The following is an 18,483-nucleotide window of genomic DNA, read 5'->3' as shown; positions in this document are numbered from 1 at the left end:
TTTATCCAGGTAAAAAAAATCTCATTTCCAACAGAGTCCTGGTGTTAAGATAAGATAAGATAAGATAAAACTTTATTAATCCCTCGGGTGGGTTCCTCTGGGAAATTCGGTTCCAAATAAGCACAGCACCGACAGAAGTTATAGAGTTACAGAATATTATATATATATATATATATATATATACACACACACATATATAAATACAAAGACATATATAGATAAAAATATACAAAGGGGATAAATAGAATAAATAGGAATAAAATAAAAATAAAAATACAAGTGGATTGCACATTTCAAGTATGGAGTCTATTGCACCGTTGACTATTAACAAAAAGTATTGCACAAAGGTAATTGCACAGTGAGGTGAAGAGGCACTACAGCTTAGTTGTTCCCCCCTCCTTTGTCCTCCTGTTTCCCCTCCCTCTCCCCTCCAGAGAGGAGTTAAACAGTCTGATGGCGTGTGGGACAAAGGAGTTTTTAAGTCTGTTGGTTCTTGTCTTGGGGAGAAGCAACCTGTCACTGAACAGGCTCTTCTGGTTGTTTATGGCCGTGTGCAGAGGATGCCCAGCATTGTCCATAATGTCCAGCAGTTTCTTTAGTGTCCTTTTCTCTGCCACTGTCACCAGAGTGTCCAGCTTCATGCCGACCACAGAGCCAGCCTTCCTGATCAGTTTTTCCAGCCTGGATGAGTCCTTCTTTGCTGTGCTGCTCCCCCAGCACACCACAGCATAGAAAAGGACTCCAGCAACCACCGACTGGTAAAACATCCTCAGGAGCTTCCTGCAGATGTTAAAAGACCTCAGCCTCCTGAGGAAGTACAGTCGGCTTTGGGCTTTTTTATACAGGTGCTCTGTGTTGCATGACCAGTCCAGTTTGTTGTCCACCCACAGCCCGAGGTACTTGTACTTGTTGACCACCTCCTCCCCCTCTATCTGAACCGGCAGTGGACCTGCTCTGGACCTCCCAAAGTCCACAACCAGTTCCTTGGTCTTTGAGGTGTTGAGTTGCAGGTGGTTTGTGTGACTCCATGCGACAAAGTTCCTCACCAGACTTCTGTACTCCTCTTCCTGATCATCCCAGATACACCCCATGATGGCTGTGTCGTCTGCAAACTTCTGAATGTGGCATAATTCAGAGTTGTAGCAGAAGTCAGAGGTGTACAGGGTGAAGAGAAGAGGGGACAGCACAGTTCCCTGTGGTGCTCCTGTGCTGCTGACCACAGTGTCAGACGTGATGTCCTTCAGCCTGACGTACTGTGGCCTGTCGGTGAGGTAGTCGGAGATCCAAGCGACCAGGCAGGGGTCCACCTCCATCCTGTTCAGTTTTTCCTGAAGCAGACAGGGCCGGATGGTATTAAAGGCACTGGAAAAGTCAAGAAACAGGATCCTGACCGTGCCTTTTCCCCCATCCAGGTGTGAGTGGGCTCTATGCAGGAGGTACAGGATGGCATCCTCCACTCCGACACCCGCCTTGTAGGCGAACTGTAGTGGGTCCTGGGCATGTTGTACCTGTGGTCGGAGGAGGTTGAGGAAGAGCCGCTCTAGAGTCTTCATAAGATGTGACGTCAGTGCCACCGGTCGGAAGTTATGAAGGAAGAAAGGCTCAGAGTTTTAAGTCATTGCCATCACGGGCTCATCTGATTAGAATGAGAATAAGCAGTCATCAATCCTTTAAAGGGTTCTCCTTTTATTCTCAGAATCAATAAGGAAAGACACACATGGAGTGCTAACGCTGAAAGGAAATAAAGTGTGATTTAAGTCACTCAATAACTCAAGATAACACATGAACTCAGGAGACTCCAACAGAAACTCACCTCAGCTGCTGCCCCATGTGTGAGCGAAGAGTGAGCTGTAGGTGAGTGCAATCAAGGGCAAACACCACACCCAATCAAAGGTGAGGAAAAGAAACAAGGTGCATGTGGTGAAGTGAGTGTGCTGAAAGGTGAGTCTTTACAACACCTGGCATCACGTCAAATATACACGTACCACATATAACATTTAAAACAAATACAATATTTCATACAAACATCTGAAAAATACACAATAACAGATCCTTAAGAGCGACATTAAAAACAATCACACTGAGCAAAAGAGTTGTTCTCTCGTTCCTTTAAGATGGAGGCAGAGCCTTCAGTTTTCAGGCCCCTCTTCTGTGGAACCAGCTTCCAGTTTGGATTCAGGAGACAGACACTATCTCTACTTTCAAGATTAGGCTTCAAACTTTCCTTTGTGCTAAAGCATATAGTTAGGGCTGGACCAGGTGACCTTGGCTGTCTCCCAATTCAGGGTCTGCAGCCTTAAAGTACGCAGCCTCAACGATCCTCAAGGGCCGCGTACTCCAAGACCGCTAAGGCCGGAAGTGCGAGGCTTGTGTAATGGGACGGTCTAGCCTCCGTTGCGCTGATACTGTTGTTTGTCAATAAAGTTAAAAAAAAAAAAAAAAAAAGCCTCCGTTGCGCTGCCCAGGTTGCCTAGCAACCATGATACTAACCACTGGAAACGTGTCATAGCTTTGTTTGACAGAAATCAAGGAGAAAATCTTTTGTTCATTTGTTTGTTTCTACATGAGCTTTGATCATTCTCTGTAAGATTAAGCTCAGCTATTGAACGGCTTTTGAAGTAAAGGCTTTAAAACCAAGTTAGTACAAACTTCACTAATGTCACATAACTTTGCCGACATGTGGCCAACAGGAATGTTTAATGTTCTTCGTTATTAAACATTTGCACATAAATAAGTGACATAATATTCAGTACTTAAAGTGTACTCTTCGGCCGCCCCTCATCCGCCGTTTTTTTCTGCAAATTTATCCACACCCATCGCCGCGCTATGCATTCTGGGATATGTTGGGCCACGAAGTCTACACTGCCACAGCCTTAAAATTCAGGGAAATGAAGGACGCATTTCAGGGCCGCATTTCGAGCAGCCTTTGAATTGGGACAGCCTTCGGCGCGCCGCTGTGACGTAATTGGCCTTGAAGTCCGTACTTTAAGGCTGCAGACCCTGAATTGGGAGACAGCCCCTGAATCCTCCCTTAGTTATGCTGCAATGGACTACTTGCACTAGGGCATGTGACGTATTTCCGTTTCCAAATACTACCGCTTGGGCGTTTCCGGTATGTTTGTTTATCTGTCGATAGCTATGCTAATGTCGCTTCAGAATGAGTATAAAAAGGAAAGTATTTAAAACAGAACATTTTCAAAAACAGGAGAAGAAATACTCCGAGCATTGCTGTGTCCCACTTTGTTCGGCTTCAGCCAAATTTAACGGCATACTAAGTTTTCATGGCGTTCCGACCCATTCCGACTTGAGAAGACAATGGCTGGTATACATACGCCGGGATCATTTCACGATTACCTCTCACACCAGGGTCTGCCAGTCTGCCAGTGATCAACTCATAGAGCCAACAACCCTCGATGGTCGAAGGCGGCTTATTAAAGGTGCTGTACCAACACTTGTGGAATGGCTATAAAGTTGAACCACCGCGGCTTAGTGTTTGGGAGAGAACGGAGCGACGCCCTGAACTAGTTCCTGCTGACGATCAAGAAGAGCACAGTCTTACAAGAGATCATGACTACTGCTCAGTCCCTGAGCCGTCTGCATTGGACATATCTGCATCAGCTGCAGAAGACCTGTCCAAAGACGTGGAGACTCTGAGAAAGGAAATACAGGAGTGTCCAGCGAGAATTTGGGTTACAGTGTTTTGCTGGCTCCGACACTGACATCCGATTCTATACCAGGTACACCTAAGTTCTATTCAAGCTGACTGTTTAAAATATACCAAGGTTAAATTTCAAGTGTTTCCAGTCTTAATGAAAACAAAATAGATATTTACTTTTTCTCTGCTGATTGTATGTTTCATGTAGGTGCTTTAGTATTTAAACCATATCCTAATGCTACAGGTAAAATACAACACCAAATAGACTCTTAATCAGACTATTTTATACAGCATACCATTAGCATATTTGTCAGAGTTTACATTATTTTTATGCCAATGTTGGATGTTAATTAATGATTGACACGATGTATGTCTCTCTCGTGAATAGATTTCCAAGCTATGATCATTTGATGGCATTTTGGTTTTTGATTGAGCCTTGCATCTATAAAATGATCCGGGTTTCAAGAGCCAAGTCAGCTGCCAATCAGAACGAAGAAGTGTTGACACCTGCACGAACATCAACGGTAGGTTATGGGTTTGTTGGTAGTTAGAACTAGAGGTGTAATGTTATTGTATTTATGTACAATAACATTACATAATGTACAATAGCATACATACACCTGTGTATGTATGCTAGACTCAGTATCCTTTACATACTGTGTACTACAGCACCTCATTGTTTACCCCATGGTACAGTATGGTATGCATAACCATTACAAAACATTTAGCCAAGAAAAGCATAATTTTACTAGTTCATAGCTTAAGGACTAACATTTTCCCTTTTGTTTTCACCTTCCAGAGGCAGCTGCTACAGCCAATTGACGAGTTTTTTCTTTTCCTGGTTTTCCTGTCAGTTGGTTTGAAGGAGAGGGACCTGGCACACCGATTTAACATACACCAGTCCACAGTGAGCCGCATTATTGCAACATGGACAAATTTTCTTGCCACTGCACTGCGGTCTCAATGCATTTGGCTTACACGTGAAGAAGTGCAAGCTTACCTCCCTGAGGAATTCAAAGATTTCTCAGACACCCAGATGATCCTTGACTGTACAGAGCTGCGGTGTCAGACACCATCCTCACCACTTCTCCAAAGTGAAATGTACTCTTCGTACAAATCCCACTGTACGATGAAAGCCCTGGTTGGCATAGCTCCACATGGTCCAGTGACATTCATCTCTAATCTGTATGCTGGTTCGGTTAGTGACAAGGAACTATTCAAACAATCAGGCATTGCTGAGAAGTTGACTGAAGACATGGCTGTGATGGTAGATAAGGGCTTCCTAATCACCGATTGTTGTAAATGCAAAGTGTACTGCCCACCTTTTCTATCTAAGCAGAAGCAGATGCCAGCATACCAGGTTAAGGAGACGCAGGCCATAGCCAGATTCAGGGTGCATGTGGAGCGAGTCATTAGGAGGATCAAACAGAACAAACTTTTTGATAGCATCATTACCATGTCACATGTTTACAATATCAACCAACTGTTTGCAGTAGCATGTATGCTGTCAAATTACCAGAACACAGCATTAGTTAAAAAATGGGTTAAGTGAGACAAGATGGATTTTTCCCAAGACACCAGTGCCAGTACAAGTAACTTATGGAAAATGACCTGCAGCTGAGGCCACTACAGTTGCATTTCTTCCTTCTCAGCTGACAATACTTGATTACAGAACTGGCACTTGAGTGCTGATAGTTGAGTTTCAGTTATTGATAATTCAAATTCATTGCAAATGTTGAATGTTAATAATACTGTTTAATTATACTACTATATTACTATTCAGATTCAACAAAATTGTTTATCACAATTATAAAGTAAATCACTAAATCGTTTTAAAATCATAAGTGACATTGTGCTTTTGTAACATCAAAAATACCATTTGTCATTTTCTTCATTCAGTTGTGTTATTGTCTAAATGTATATCAGTATGCTAGGCATGGAGTTTTAAATACTATGTAAATAAATTCTACACAAATTCAATGTTTTAATGTGTGTTTTTAAAAAATGAAATTGATGCCATTGCTTAAATAACAGTTTATTGATTTCACATAAAAGTAACATGTAACAACAAAATAATTCATGAAATACATTGCAAATAAAACATCAGTTATTTTGTTCCAGCCAGCCTGAAGGATCTGTTTTTCTTTTTGCTATGTTTTCACTGTTCATTTTTCCAAACACAGGTATCTTGGCATATATATGTAAAAAAAGAAATAGTCTGCCTTTTCTCTGATTGCATTGTGCACATCTGTATCCATGTATATTCTTTGCACTAGGTAGTCCTCTTGTGCCCACACAACAAAGTCACACCACTGCATCCCACTGATGAGCAGTTGAACAACAACTAAACTAAAAACTAAAAGGTGTAAAACAGTGGTGCATAAGTTAGAGACTGGGATGTATATGTACATGACTGAGTTAGCAGTCTTCAGAAAGTGTAATGTTGTATGTAAATTAATACCTATTCTGACACATGTATGTATGAACAAATAGCAACATACATTTGTAACACATGAAACCAAATTTTACAAATCTAATTACCGTACTCCAGTCTGGGCCATCCTATTTGGTACCGGCTTAGTGAAGATCATGGAGTTGATGGGTCCTGGCTTCACACCCTAACAGAAGACACATTTACTATGGATAGTGTTGCTGTTCATATGTAAACATGGACTAATTCAAAAACTTTAACCTCATTTAAATTACCACTGTCCGTGGCTTGTGCCATTGCTGTTCAGATTCCGTGCAGCTATGCACAGGGGGGACAACCGGCACTCTGAGTTGTGAGTAGTGTGCTGTTTGTGTAACGGGTGTATTAAAAAATAATTTATATTTCACCAAAGATCCATCCTGCAGTGTTATCTTGCTTTGTCAGTATTGGTTATGTATATGTGTTTATTTATATATGTTTATTTTCTGTATTTATATTTTGGGAGCTTTTATTTTGTTTATATGACCTTTGACTTCCCACGAAGTCACTTCCTGTAGCTGCGCGCTATTTTTCTCAGTCGTGTAGAGGCCCCGCTGAGGAGAGGTGAGCGTGTTTTCAGTTACAGAGCGAATAAACACAGTTAAAGTAACTAAAAAGTAATTCAAACACTGCTCGTTCCCTTTGTGCATTTTGTCTCACAGTTCTGTTTGATGTTTTAGTGTGAATTATTGTTTTTCTGCCAAGTACAGCACTTTATTGTAACATGCTAGTTAGCCAATCTCAGATGAGAGCATAGGAGCATGCACGTGGCTTCTCATGTGGTCCGCTATCCTTCTCTCTCCCTTGAAGGTGTTCATGCAGAAGTCCAGTAAAGTGAAGTTGCTGTACTGTTTTGTTTTTATTTTAAACAGGTATGTGAGCTCCCTCTTTTATTTTTGTGTCATGTGAACTGGTTATATCTTCTGTTTGTTTGTGATTCATGTTCACTGTTTCAACTTACTGTAAATATGTAAAATTGCCACTGGTAAATGAAGTCTCCCTAAAGTATAATTTTGTTGATGAGGTAATTGTCACTATATGTTCACGATGCAGTGCATTTTCTTTTGTTATATATGAATATAAATACATTTTAGCAGTATTATTTGGTAATTGGATTTGTTGTCATGTTGCACCTCAGTCGCGTAGAGGCCCCGCTGAGGAGAGGTGTTCATGCAGAAGTCCAGTAAAGTGAAGTTGCTGTACTGTTTTGTTTTTATTTTAAACAGTTCTGGGAGAATAAATCCGCCCAGCTGGCAAAGTGAGAGCTGACTCCTCTGGTCATTCGCACAACACAACGCAGAGAACTAACGGCAATAAGAGTTAAGGCCAGACCGGCTACATTTGGAAGAGCAGTGCCACTGTGTGATTGCACATAACAGCGCCTGCCACACAGGAGCACTGACTATGTGTCAGTATCACCAGCGATGAATCCAGAAGCTTAATCTAAGAAGAAAGAACAAAAATTTAAAAATGTAACATCTTCATGGAAGAGCCGAACAGGAACATAGTTCAGTGTTATGGTTACTGACCCCTACAGGCTTACCCTCCTGAATGCTTAGTGTTTCTGTCTCTCCCTATTAAAACAACTTAACCATCCTTGATAACTGTAATAACTTTGATTGTGTATATTTGCAGTATTAACTTGGTGTCAAATGTTTCTGATCACCCAAACACACGTTGATTTAACTAACTGACTAGTCAAATTAGGAGTGATAAAGCAGGGAGACAAGGAAAACATTCAAGTTGATGGGCCTTTAGGAATGAACTTAACTAATGCTTAAATGAACTGAACCCCACTGAACGGGGATTAACAACTTTACACAGCTTCCTGCCTACACTTAGTCTGTGTGGTGCCTCACTCTTCCTCATTGACCTGTAGCACAAGGCTCTCACACCGACCTCCCCTGACAACCTGTCTTTATTAGACACTGAATAAAGATACAAGTACCATTAGCATTATTTCTGTATTACTCATGTCAGCACGTCTTAAACATATATATTTTACACTTAGCAAGAGTAGCATTAGGTAGTTAACTACCTCCTTAGTTAGCCAACTACCTAACGCTATTATAGCAGTGTCTAACAACAAAAGTGACATTAGTTAAGAAAACCTCAACTATAGTTTCGGACTACATAAAATACCGTTTAATAAAACATGTAATATAGAGAATTGACATCAAATGAAGGACATAGCGGAGTAACGTAGCGTTTGCATTTGACGCTAGCTAGCGTTTCTTTGTCGGTTAATTTACGTTTTCTTACCTTCGTAGTTGTGTATATATGATGCAGCATATAACTTAAATCCTTTATCTAATTTGCTGGCGGGGGTAGTTGTCACTCTGCAAATCCGATGAACATCAGTGATGTTCAATTTTGGGAGCTCTTGTAGGCAGCGAGTGTAGAACGTTGCCATGGTTTAACCACACCGGAAGCACTGGGGCAGGACTACATAGAACGCGGAAGTGATTGTGCAAGTAGTCCATAGACGTAGGCTGCCGGGGATTCCCATGATGCACTCGGTGTTTCTTCTTCACTCTCTTAAACAAAGTCTATTTTATGTCTGTGAAGGTTCTCAGTCATCCAGGTCATCGTAGTCAAAGGAGCTTGCAAAGAAAAGCATCTGGACTTCTTTAAGTTTACTTGAAGACGTTTCACCTCTCATCCGAGAAGCTTCTTCAGTTCTAAGGTCAAATGGTGGAGAGTCCCAGATATAAACCTAGTGGGAGTATCCCCCCACAGAGGGACAAAAGGACCCCCTGATGATCTTCTAATCGCCTGAGCCAAGGTGTGAAACTGGGTGTGGGTCCCAATCAGCCAGAGTTTCGGGTGTGTTCATTGTGAAACCTGGCCCCACCTTATCATGCGAATTCCTGAGGTCAGATGGCCCAGGATGTGAGTGGGCGTTAAGGCGTCTGGGAAGGGATCTCAAAACTGGATTATAGATGGCAGAGAGTTGGTGTCGTAAACCCCCGCCTCTGTTCAAAGATGGTCGCTCACAGTGGACATAGATGGCTTCTTTCACTCCTCTTTCAAACCATCTGTCCTCTCTGTCCAAAATGTGAACATTGGCATCCTCGAAAGAGTGTCCTTTATCCTTAAGATGCAGATGGACTGCTGAGTCTTGTCCTGTGGAGGTGGCTCTTCTGTGTTGTGCCATGCGCTTGTGAAGTGGCTGTTTGGTCTCTCCAATGTAGAGGTCTGGGCATTCCTCGCTGCACTGTACAGCACACACCACATTGTTAAGTCTGTGTTTTGGCGTTTTGTCTTTCGGGTGAACCAGTTTTTGTCTGAGCGTGTTGCTGGGTCTGAAATGCACCGGGATGTCATTCTTGGAGAAAACTCTCCTAAGTTTTTCTGATACACCGGCTACATAGGGGATGACAATGTTGTTGCGTCTGTCCTTCTTATCCTCCCTCGTTGGTGTCTGGTCTTCTTTTCTGTGCCTCTTTGCTGACTTTAAGAACGCCCATTTAGGATAGCCGCACGTTTTGAGTGCTTCCTTTACATGTGTGTGTTCCTTCTTTTTTCCTTCAGGCTTAGAGGGAACATGTTCTGCCCGGTGGTGTAGGGTCCTAATTACTCCAAGTTTGTGTTCCAAAGGGTGATGGGAGTCAAAGAGGAGGTACTGGTCCGTGTGTGTGGGCTTCCGGTAAACTTCGATGTTGAGTTTGCCGTTCTCTTCAATGTGCACAGCGCAGTCCAGGAAAGGCAAACAGTTGTCCTTTGTGTCTTCCCTGGTGAATTTGATGTTTTTATCCACAGCGTTGACAACAGTGATGTTGTCACTGTTTTACCAGCTGATAAGGGAAGATGCACCGTGGTCCTAAACACTACAGATTACCATACAAAGATCACTACTCTCCTCAGTGACAACAATACCTACGAAGCCTTAAAGCGAGACCCCACAAGCAGCTACAAAAAGAAAGTTATAGTTTGCCTTCAAGACTTTGAAAAGGACAAAATTATTGACCGCCTTACATATCACCGCCTTTACCCAGGGGATGCCATACCCTGCATCTACGGACTTCCTAAAATCCACAAGGAAGCTGTCCCACTCAGACCCATAGTCAGTAGCATAAACTCAGCCACTTATAACATTGCTAAACACCTTGCTACCATCCTTGCTCCTCTTGTGGGGAACACCCCACACCACATCAAGAACTCCACCGACTTCACCGACAAGGTCCAGAAACTTACCCTGGATCCAGATGAAACCATGGTGTCCTTTGATGTAGTCTCTCTCTTCACTTGCATACCCACCACGGAGGCCGTGGAGACTGTCAGAAAACGACTACAAGAAGACAGCTCCTTGGAGGACAGGACCAACTTCACACCCGATCAGATTTGCACACTGTTAGACCTCTGCCTCACCACTACATATTTCAAATACAACGAAGGCTTTTACAGACAAAAACATGGCTGTGCCATGGGCTCCCCCGTGTCACCTATTGTAGCCAACCTTTACATGGAGGAAGTGGAAAGGAAGGCTCTTGGCTCTTTCAAAGGAAGAGTACCCAGCCACTGGTACAGATATGTGGACGACACCTGGGTCAAAATCAAGACACAAGAAGTGGAATCCTTCACTGCGCACATTAACGCTGTGGATAAAAACATCAAGTTCACCAGGGAAGACACAAAGGACAACTGTTTGCCTTTCCTGGACTGCGCTGTGCACATTGAAGAGAACGGCAAACTCAACATCGAAGTTTACCGGAAGCCCACACACACGGACCAGTACCTCCTCTTTGACTCCCATCACCCTTTGGAACACAAACTTGGAGTAATTAGGACCCTACACCACCGGGCAGAACATGTTCCCTCTAAGCCTGAAGGAAAAAAGAAGGAACACACACATGTAAAGGAAGCACTCAAAACGTGCGGCTATCCTAAATGGGCGTTCTTAAAGTCAGCAAAGAGGCACAGAAAAGAAGACCAGACACCAACGAGGGAGGATAAGAAGGACAGACGCAACAACATTGTCATCCCCTATGTAGCCGGTGTATCAGAAAAACTTAGGAGAGTTTTCTCCAAGCATGACATCCCGGTGCATTTCAGACCCAGCAACACGCTCAGACAAAAACTGGTTCACCCGAAAGACAAAATGCCAAAACACAGACTTAACAATGTGGTGTATGCTGTACAGTGCAGCGAGGAATGCCCAGACCTCTACATTGGAGAGACCAAACAGCCACTTCACAAGTGCATGGCACAACACAGAAGAGCCACCTCCACAGGACAAGACTCAGCAGTCCATCTGCATCTTAAGGATAAAGGACACTCTTTCGAGGATGCCAATGTTCACATTTTGGACAGAGAGGACAGATGGTTTGAAAGAGGAGTGAAAGAAGCCATCTATGTCCACTGTGAGCGACCATCTTTGAACAGAGGCGGGGGTTTACGACACCAACTCTCTGCCATCTATAATCCAGTTTTGAGATCCCTTCCCAGACGCCTTAACGCCCACTCACATCCTGGGCCATCTGACCTCATTAATTCGCATGATAAGGTGGGGCCAGGTTTCACAATGAACACACCCGAAACTCTGGCTGATTGGGACCCACACCCAGTTTCACACCTTGGCTCAGGCGATTAGAAGATCATCAGGGGGTCCTTTTGTCCCTCTGTGGGGGGATACTCCCACTAGGTTTATATCTGGGACTCTCCACCATTTGACCTTAGAACTGAAGAAGCTTCTCGGATGAGAGGTGAAACGTCTTCAAGTAAACTTAAAGAAGTCCAGATGCTTTTCTTTGCAAGCTCCTTTGACAAAGTCTATTTTAGTTTCATGATCTGTAATGAAATGATCTAAATCATTTATAAAACAAACTGACCTCTACACCTGATCTTAAAACCTATTTTCTCACATCTAAATTGTAATTGGGACATGAGATGAAAATGCACAAGTTTTCTTTTCTTCACTGTTACTTGTGTTGTTGCAGGATGGGGTTAAAATCATATTTTCCTGGGTATGAGCCGTGCTCCTGATCCCTCAGCTCCCAGTATGAAGTGGTTTAGTGGTGTTCTTCTCACAGGCATCTGTGTCACCTTCCCTGAAGCTGCTGGTTTAATCTTTTAAACTTGTAGATCCTGAAACAATCTTTGCTTTCCAGTAAAATTCCTTTTGTGTCTCGTTTGTCCTGAAAAGTTTATCTGGCTGTGTTTCCTACTGACGTTGGAACTGTGACAGTTTCAGTATGGGTGTTGAGGACAGCGTGCATACTAGGGCTGCCTCGACTAGTCACGATTACGTCGGCAATCAAAATCGTCGACGACTGATTTAATAGTCGACGCGTCGTTTGAAGCTTTGTAAGATCCCAAAAGACGCAGGAATAAGCAGTAGGATTTAAGAGTGGGGCGGCACGGTGGTTAGCACTGTTGCCTCACAGCAAGAAGGTCCTGAGTTCACTTCTACCATCAGGCCGGGATCTTTCTGTGTGGAGTTTGCATGTTCTCCCCGTGTTTGCGTGGGTTCTTGCCGGGTACTCCGGCTTCCTCCCACTGTCCAAAGACACCCACTTATTGGAGATAGGTTAATTGATTAATCTAAATTGCCCATAGGTGTGAATGTGAGTGCGAATGGTTGTCTGTCCCTGTGTGTTGGCCCTGTGACAGACTGGCAACCAGACTGGCAACCTGTCCAGGGTGTACTAGCACGGGCGTCCACACAAACGCAAAGCAGGAGATGAAGCATCGCTGAATATGTTTCCAAACCAACTTCATTCTAAGCCAGAGAATAGAAAATATGGTGAAGCAAATCTTCCCTTTGGTTTCACCTGCACAAGTGCCGAGGTAGGTCTCCCTGCAGAATTGGGTTTCCCTTCATCAGGAGCAGCGCTGGGCTGTTTAAATCACAGACAAACAGGATCCCACATTCTTGATTTTTAGTTCACAAATACTTGTTGTAATGACTAACTACTCCTGACATTTTGGAGATGTTTGCTCTTTATACAGTAAAGTTACAGCGGGATACAAATAACATCAGGCTGATCCTGCCACGATTTGTTCCCCGGTTCAAATCACGGACAAACAGGATCCCACAGCTGTTTATGTTTTTAAACCCATTTTGCACAGAGAGGCATTTTTTGAAAAATGTATTGACAGCAATGTTGAATATTATTACACAGGAAAAAAACAACTACAGTAAAATAATCACACCGTGACGCCTCTGCCTTTGTAAATGGAGGGACAGTAACTGCCTGTAAAACCGGCAGATAGTCAGATTAACAGTATTGTGTCTCTATCTGTCATTCTGCAATTCATCCCATGTAAACAATAACGTGGCGCACAGCGTGACGTGAAAAAAGGCACATCCCAGATAGCAAGGAGACATTGAACAGATGTTGATTTTCCATCTGAACCATCAGAATCGTCGGGATTGAAATGTCAACACAAAACCAATGTTGAAACAACATTGAAATACTGATGAAACCTGACACTGACATTGAAATAACATTGATTCACTGTTGTTCTGTCATCGCTGATTGTTGATCTATTTATAGTTGACAAGGTGACAACAATCACGTTGAAAAACCATCGATTTATGGTTGAGCGGGAAATTAAAGCTGCTACCACTTGGACTATTCCATAGCACCCCTCTCACAGTGGTACATCCCTCCAGGTAACCATTGTCTTGTACAGTAGAGCGGGACATTAGATTTACTCTCAGCGGAATTGACCGAGAAGGCATCAGTTCATGCACTGCACTGGTCTGCCACGATTAGTATAAGGTAAGAATGAATGACTTTTGTTCTATTCGTTATTTCCAAACAACAAACAAACAAACTTGTTAATGTAAAGTTTCGGACAAAATGTGGGAGCCCGAAATTGTGTCTACTTTCATCTTACAATCCGGCAACAAATAAATTGCACTGCGAACAAAGTCTATCAACAAAGAAAACATTTTCGTTTCATACTTTTCCGTTATATTCCCTTACAAAGCTAGCTTTAACGCTTCGAGGGTTCCTTTGTTCTTGCCGTCGCCTCGGCGCTTGACCCAGACTTTCGCTCTGTAGTTGCTTTTTAGCACTACAAAAAATTGTAAATCTGTGATATATGATTGATAAACGTAAAGGTAACTGTATAAATGTGTTCAATGACTTTGTTACTTTTAATGATTGGAGAGCACCCGCTTCGATTCGCACTCAATTCAAACTTTACGTTGCACGCTCACGTAACTTTACGCTGCACGCTCACCTACCTTGCGTTTGCACCTTTTGTCCACACGTAAACTGCGTTGTCGTTAACTGAAAACTGAGATTTTTAAAGACACCTGCCAGGGTGGATATTTTCGAAAACTCCGTTTTAGCATTTACGTGTGGACGAGGAAGACGGAGAAAACGCAGCGTCAAAGGTGTGCGCCTATTTTGACGCCACACTGTGCGCCAAGTTTTTGTCTCGGTGCCATGAATTCCTACAATGGCAGACTTAGACAAAATACTGTTAATTTTATTATCTTCAGTGTTTAAATGCTTACATATACACACGCAGTTGTATGTTAAAAAAAAAAAAAAAGAGTTTGTTTTATCGGGTTTGCTTGTAATTGTTGCCTATATACATTTTAAGCTATTATTTATTATTTAGTTCTATCAATAGATCAAGTTTTGTAGTGACTATGAAATATATTGTAATTATCTGTTTCCTGTTTATCCTAGACAGGGCAAAAAAGGACTCCAAATTTAAAAAAAAAAATGAAAGACTGGTGCATTGTGCAGTTCAGCACTGGTGGTACAGAAATAGTCCCTAGTTCATGGATAAATGGGGAGAAATTGTCATGGCCTCCATATCCTCCGTGAGACACATTCAGGATCCACGCTGCAGTAAAGAGGAGAGTTCATCCTGGTGCAACATGGCTCACCTATACACCAGTCCGACTTCTAATAAGCCATGGTGGGTATCATCTGGATTGGTGTTGTATAAATGTAACAATAACAAGTTTTTCGTGTCCTAATTTATGTCTGGCCATACATTGTGTTTGTACTTCCAGACACATTTCACGAAGCAGAACGCAGTCTCCAGAAATATCTAATTGAACACTGTGATACGTCTGACCTTCAGTCCGAAGCTGAAACTCAGACCAGTCATAAAAGAAAGCACAAGTAAAACTTTTTTTATTTCACAAACATATCTGTGATTGCTAAGAATTTATGATCTTGTCTTTTATACATATCTGTGGTGCTTGCATACTGCAATATCACCACATAATATAGTCCAAAAAGTGGAAGCTTGTAAACTTTTTATAAATGCAAAGCCGTGTACACTTGTGCACTTCAAAAATTCCTTGTATACTGTACCTTCTTGCACATCTCCGTTTCCTGTGTGTGTTGTTATAAATCAAACTGTAACTTTAGGAAAAAATATTCCAAAAGCACATTTGTAATTACTTATGACCGTTTTCAACTTTTTTTCTTTAGACCAAATCCCCTGTACACATATAGTGACTCAGAGGATGAGCAGCCCACAAAAAAACGGTTTCCCCAGGCCCCTCGAGTGAAAATACCAGGTAATAAAATACTGTCTAGTGTCTTTGTACATACCTGTGTGTGACACAAGGAAACTTTTGACAAGTTGTCTGTATTCTTAAATACTTAAAAAGAAATTATCTTTTTCTGTCAGACCTGACGAGAGCTGTTAACGAACTCTGTGAGGAGGTCAGAGCCATCCGCAATACCGGCTGCAATGAATCGGTAGATGCTGGGGTTCTGCCTCTGGATTTGCCCTTGCACAACATTGAGGAGCTAAACAATGCAGAGGCAGCTCTTCAATCACAAGAGGCAAATAAGGCAATGGTAAGTATATAAAGGTTATGTACACTTTGTAACTATAAAGTGTAATAGCTGTCAGATGTGATTTAAATACATAACAACGGCCTGTTGATTAAACACACAAGCACTTGCATACACATTTAAGACATGAGACACGCTAATTCCATCTCTTAAAATGTGTCTATAGGTGAGATGCTTTTCCTTGATTGGAGGGACCACACTGGAGGTGCGAGTCCGCTGTGTAATGGCTTATGCCATTACAAAAGAGCTGGCCTCGGTACTAAACTGGGCAGGGGAAAAAACCAAGGACCAGACAAAGCAAAAAATGGCATTTAAAGATACAGCGCTCTGCAAATGCATATTTGGTAAGTTTTACCGTTTTTTTGCTATATTACTTTGTCTTTCTTAATAACAAGACTTTCATGTCCGGTTAATCTGGAGATGGAGTCTTTGGTCTTTGGCTTGTTTAGTCCTCGGGTTGTAGTTTGTACAGCCCGAGGACCCCATGTTTATTTTGTTTTAAAGGATACACGGCACACCATGCTAAGACTTATCACTTTTTCCGCTCATAGCTCTTTGGGAATCAAATGCAGCAGTTTGCAGATTTACGCCTGGTGACTTTCATGTTTATCAGCCTAGGAGTTTACATACTTTCTCCCCGCTGAAGACAGTTAACAAGAGCTTATTCATGTGCTCTAATTCACTTTTTTTGTTTGTGTGTGTCCTAGATGGCCTGACGCAGCAGTTAGGAGCAAACTCTATGTCCGAGTTTGTCTTTGCACAAGCAGTGCAGAAATGGCTCCGATACGCCCCAGATCGTTTGGGTGGTGCAGGACGCACATCATGCATCCCCATCCCAGAGTAAAAAATTACAAACTTCTGTGAAACATATAAATGTAAATAGGAAACTGTCTTTTGATAAAGTGTTTAGCAAACGAAGCATGCCTATTGAACTTTTTTTGTTTATTTTTTTTCTCTGTTACATCACATGCAATGCTTTCTTATTTTAGGATATTAATATTGACATGATACATTGTGAGACATTTGTTTGTTTTTTTTATAAAGGGTGTCCAATTTGAGGAATAAGTACAATTATGTGTTTAGGTGGTTTAAGTATTGATGGAAACATGCAGTAGTTTAGTATTGGTTAAAATACCTATAAAGAAAGGTAGATTTCCAGTCATGATTTAACTGTTGTTTTAATAAAAAGCAACTGTGCGAAAGGTGGAAAATCAACACCATAGCTCAACAGTGTTTCAATATCAGAATCTGACATTGTTTCAATGTCAACAGTATTAGAAAATATAACGTTGAATCAATGTCATGTTTCAACATTGATTCAACATCAAAACCTGACGTTGTTTCAACATTAAAAAAGGGTGCAAGAGTGACGTTAGGTCAACGTCACACTTCAACGTTGATTCAATGACATCGCCTGATATTGACTCAACATTGTTTCAATGTTTCCTTGTTATCTGGGATACCTTTGATGTTGCGTGATGAACTCTGTATTCCTCGTCCACACGTAAACGCAAAAAAGGAGTTTTAAAAAATCTCCGTTTTCGCTGATTCGAAACGCCGTTTACGTGGACGAAACAGCTGCGTGTTCAAAAATACCCGTGTAGGTGTGGACGTAGCGTAAAAGAGTTAGTAGTTTATTTTATTACTACCTGTAATTTACTCCTCTCTGGAGGGGAGAGGGAGGGGAAACAGGAGGACAAAGGAGGGGGGAACAACTAAGCTGTAGTGCCTCTTCACCTCACTGTGCAATACCTTTTGTGCAATACCTTTTGTGCAATACTTTTGTTAATAGTCAATGGTGCAATAGACCTCAATACTTGAAATGTGCAATTCACTTGTTTTTTTATTTTTATTCCTATTTATTCTATTTATCCCCTTCGTATATTTTATTTATATATGTCTCTGTATTTATATATGTGTGTATGTGTGTGTGTGTGTGTGTGTGTATATATATATATATATATAAAAATAATATTCTGTAACTGTAACTTCTGTCGGTGCTGTGCTTTTGGAAACAGAATTTCCCAGAGGAACCCACCCGAGGGATTAATAAAGTTTTATCTTATCTTATCTCTTATCTTATTGCAGATTACTTGTATTTGCTTAATTGTTTACTAAATGTTTGAGGTGTGAATTAAACCACAATGGAGCAAAATATGTGTGTGTGTGGTTGGAGGATGTGTTAGTGCATGTGCGTGCACGCGCGGGGGTGGGGGCCGCGAACATTTTTCTTGTAAAACAAAGGGGGGCGGGGCCTAGCAAAAAAGTTTGGGAACCACTGACGTAGCACATGATTATCTACTAGCTAGCCCAACTTCAGTAACCCTACAAACGTCACTGCTGTTTAGTTTTCTGTCTTCATTTATGTTGGAAGTGATAGCAGAGCTGTACGTTTGAATTTTTCAGAAATCTCTCAGTCAGAACATGCTATATCATGTTTAGGTGGAAACTAGCGAGCTAACTTCCTGCTAACTTCATGTTATGTAAATCCTGTTTTCATGGATGCCTGGATGTTAAACTTCATTTTTACACCTGGTAAAGCAGCAACACTGATCATTTTATTACAGATTAAAGAA

At 41.8% G+C, this 18,483-nt stretch overlaps 3 protein-coding genes across 4 annotated transcripts; all 3 read left to right on the top strand.

Moving 5' to 3' along the window:
• Window positions 1-1,577: 1,577 nt before the first annotated feature.
• LOC146370151 (uncharacterized) lies at window positions 1,578-7,387 on the top strand. 2 transcript variants are annotated; one of them, XM_084954477.1, is made up of 3 exons: window positions 1,578-3,737; window positions 4,044-4,179; window positions 4,455-7,387. In XM_084954477.1, exons 2-3 carry the CDS (start codon window positions 4,066-4,068, stop codon window positions 5,205-5,207), a joined length of 867 nt encoding a protein of 288 aa, XP_084810603.1. In that variant the 5' UTR covers window positions 1,578-3,737; window positions 4,044-4,065; the 3' UTR covers window positions 5,208-7,387. The 2 variants fall into 2 exon arrangements, with proteins under 2 accessions (XP_084810603.1, XP_084810602.1); XM_084954476.1 differs by having other exon boundaries at window positions 1,578-4,179.
• LOC146370150 (uncharacterized) lies at window positions 6,887-15,197 on the top strand. The gene is made up of 3 exons (XM_084908972.1): window positions 6,887-6,954; window positions 9,819-15,011; window positions 15,109-15,197. Exons 1-2 carry the CDS (start codon window positions 6,887-6,889, stop codon window positions 11,716-11,718), a joined length of 1,968 nt encoding a protein of 655 aa, XP_084765098.1. The 3' UTR covers window positions 11,719-15,011; window positions 15,109-15,197.
• Window positions 14,872-17,984, top strand: LOC146370149 (uncharacterized). The gene is made up of 6 exons (XM_084908966.1): window positions 14,872-14,941; window positions 15,058-15,220; window positions 15,536-15,624; window positions 15,738-15,910; window positions 16,074-16,251; window positions 16,615-17,984. Exons 1-6 carry the CDS (start codon window positions 14,872-14,874, stop codon window positions 16,749-16,751), a joined length of 810 nt encoding a protein of 269 aa, XP_084765092.1. The 3' UTR covers window positions 16,752-17,984.
• The last annotated feature ends 499 nt before the right edge of the window (window positions 17,985-18,483 follow it).

The sequence above is a fragment of the Perissodus microlepis genome, chromosome 16 (assembly GCF_051167445.1).
Source record: "Perissodus microlepis isolate ML-2025 ecotype Zambia chromosome 16, ASM5116744v1, whole genome shotgun sequence".
Taxonomy (NCBI): domain Eukaryota; kingdom Metazoa; phylum Chordata; class Actinopteri; order Cichliformes; family Cichlidae; genus Perissodus; species Perissodus microlepis.
This window is presented reverse-complemented; position numbering and strand designations above follow the sequence as displayed.

What these genes read in the sequence shown, in the direction of transcription:
- LOC146370151 (XM_084954476.1), top strand. Translation starts at nt 4,009, where the DNA reads ATGATTGACACGATGTATGTCTCTCTCGTGAATAGATTTCCAAGCTAT. An exon ending in CACCTGCACGAACATCAACG is followed by an intron (nt 4,180 to 4,454) that starts GTAGGTTATGGG and finishes TTCACCTTCCAG; the next exon opens with AGGCAGCTGCTACAGCCAAT.
- LOC146370150 (XM_084908972.1), top strand. Translation starts at nt 6,887, where the DNA reads ATGCACGTGGCTTCTCATGTGGTCCGCTATCCTTCTCTCTCCCTTGAA. An exon ending in GGTGTTCATGCAGAAGTCCA is followed by an intron (nt 6,955 to 9,818) that starts GTAAAGTGAAGT and finishes CAATGTGCACAG; the next exon opens with CGCAGTCCAGGAAAGGCAAA.
- LOC146370149 (XM_084908966.1), top strand. Translation starts at nt 14,872, where the DNA reads ATGGATAAATGGGGAGAAATTGTCATGGCCTCCATATCCTCCGTGAGA. An exon ending in CATTCAGGATCCACGCTGCA is followed by an intron (nt 14,942 to 15,057) that starts GTAAAGAGGAGA and finishes AACAATAACAAG; the next exon opens with TTTTTCGTGTCCTAATTTAT. An exon ending in AGTCATAAAAGAAAGCACAA is followed by an intron (nt 15,221 to 15,535) that starts GTAAAACTTTTT and finishes TTTTTTCTTTAG; the next exon opens with ACCAAATCCCCTGTACACAT.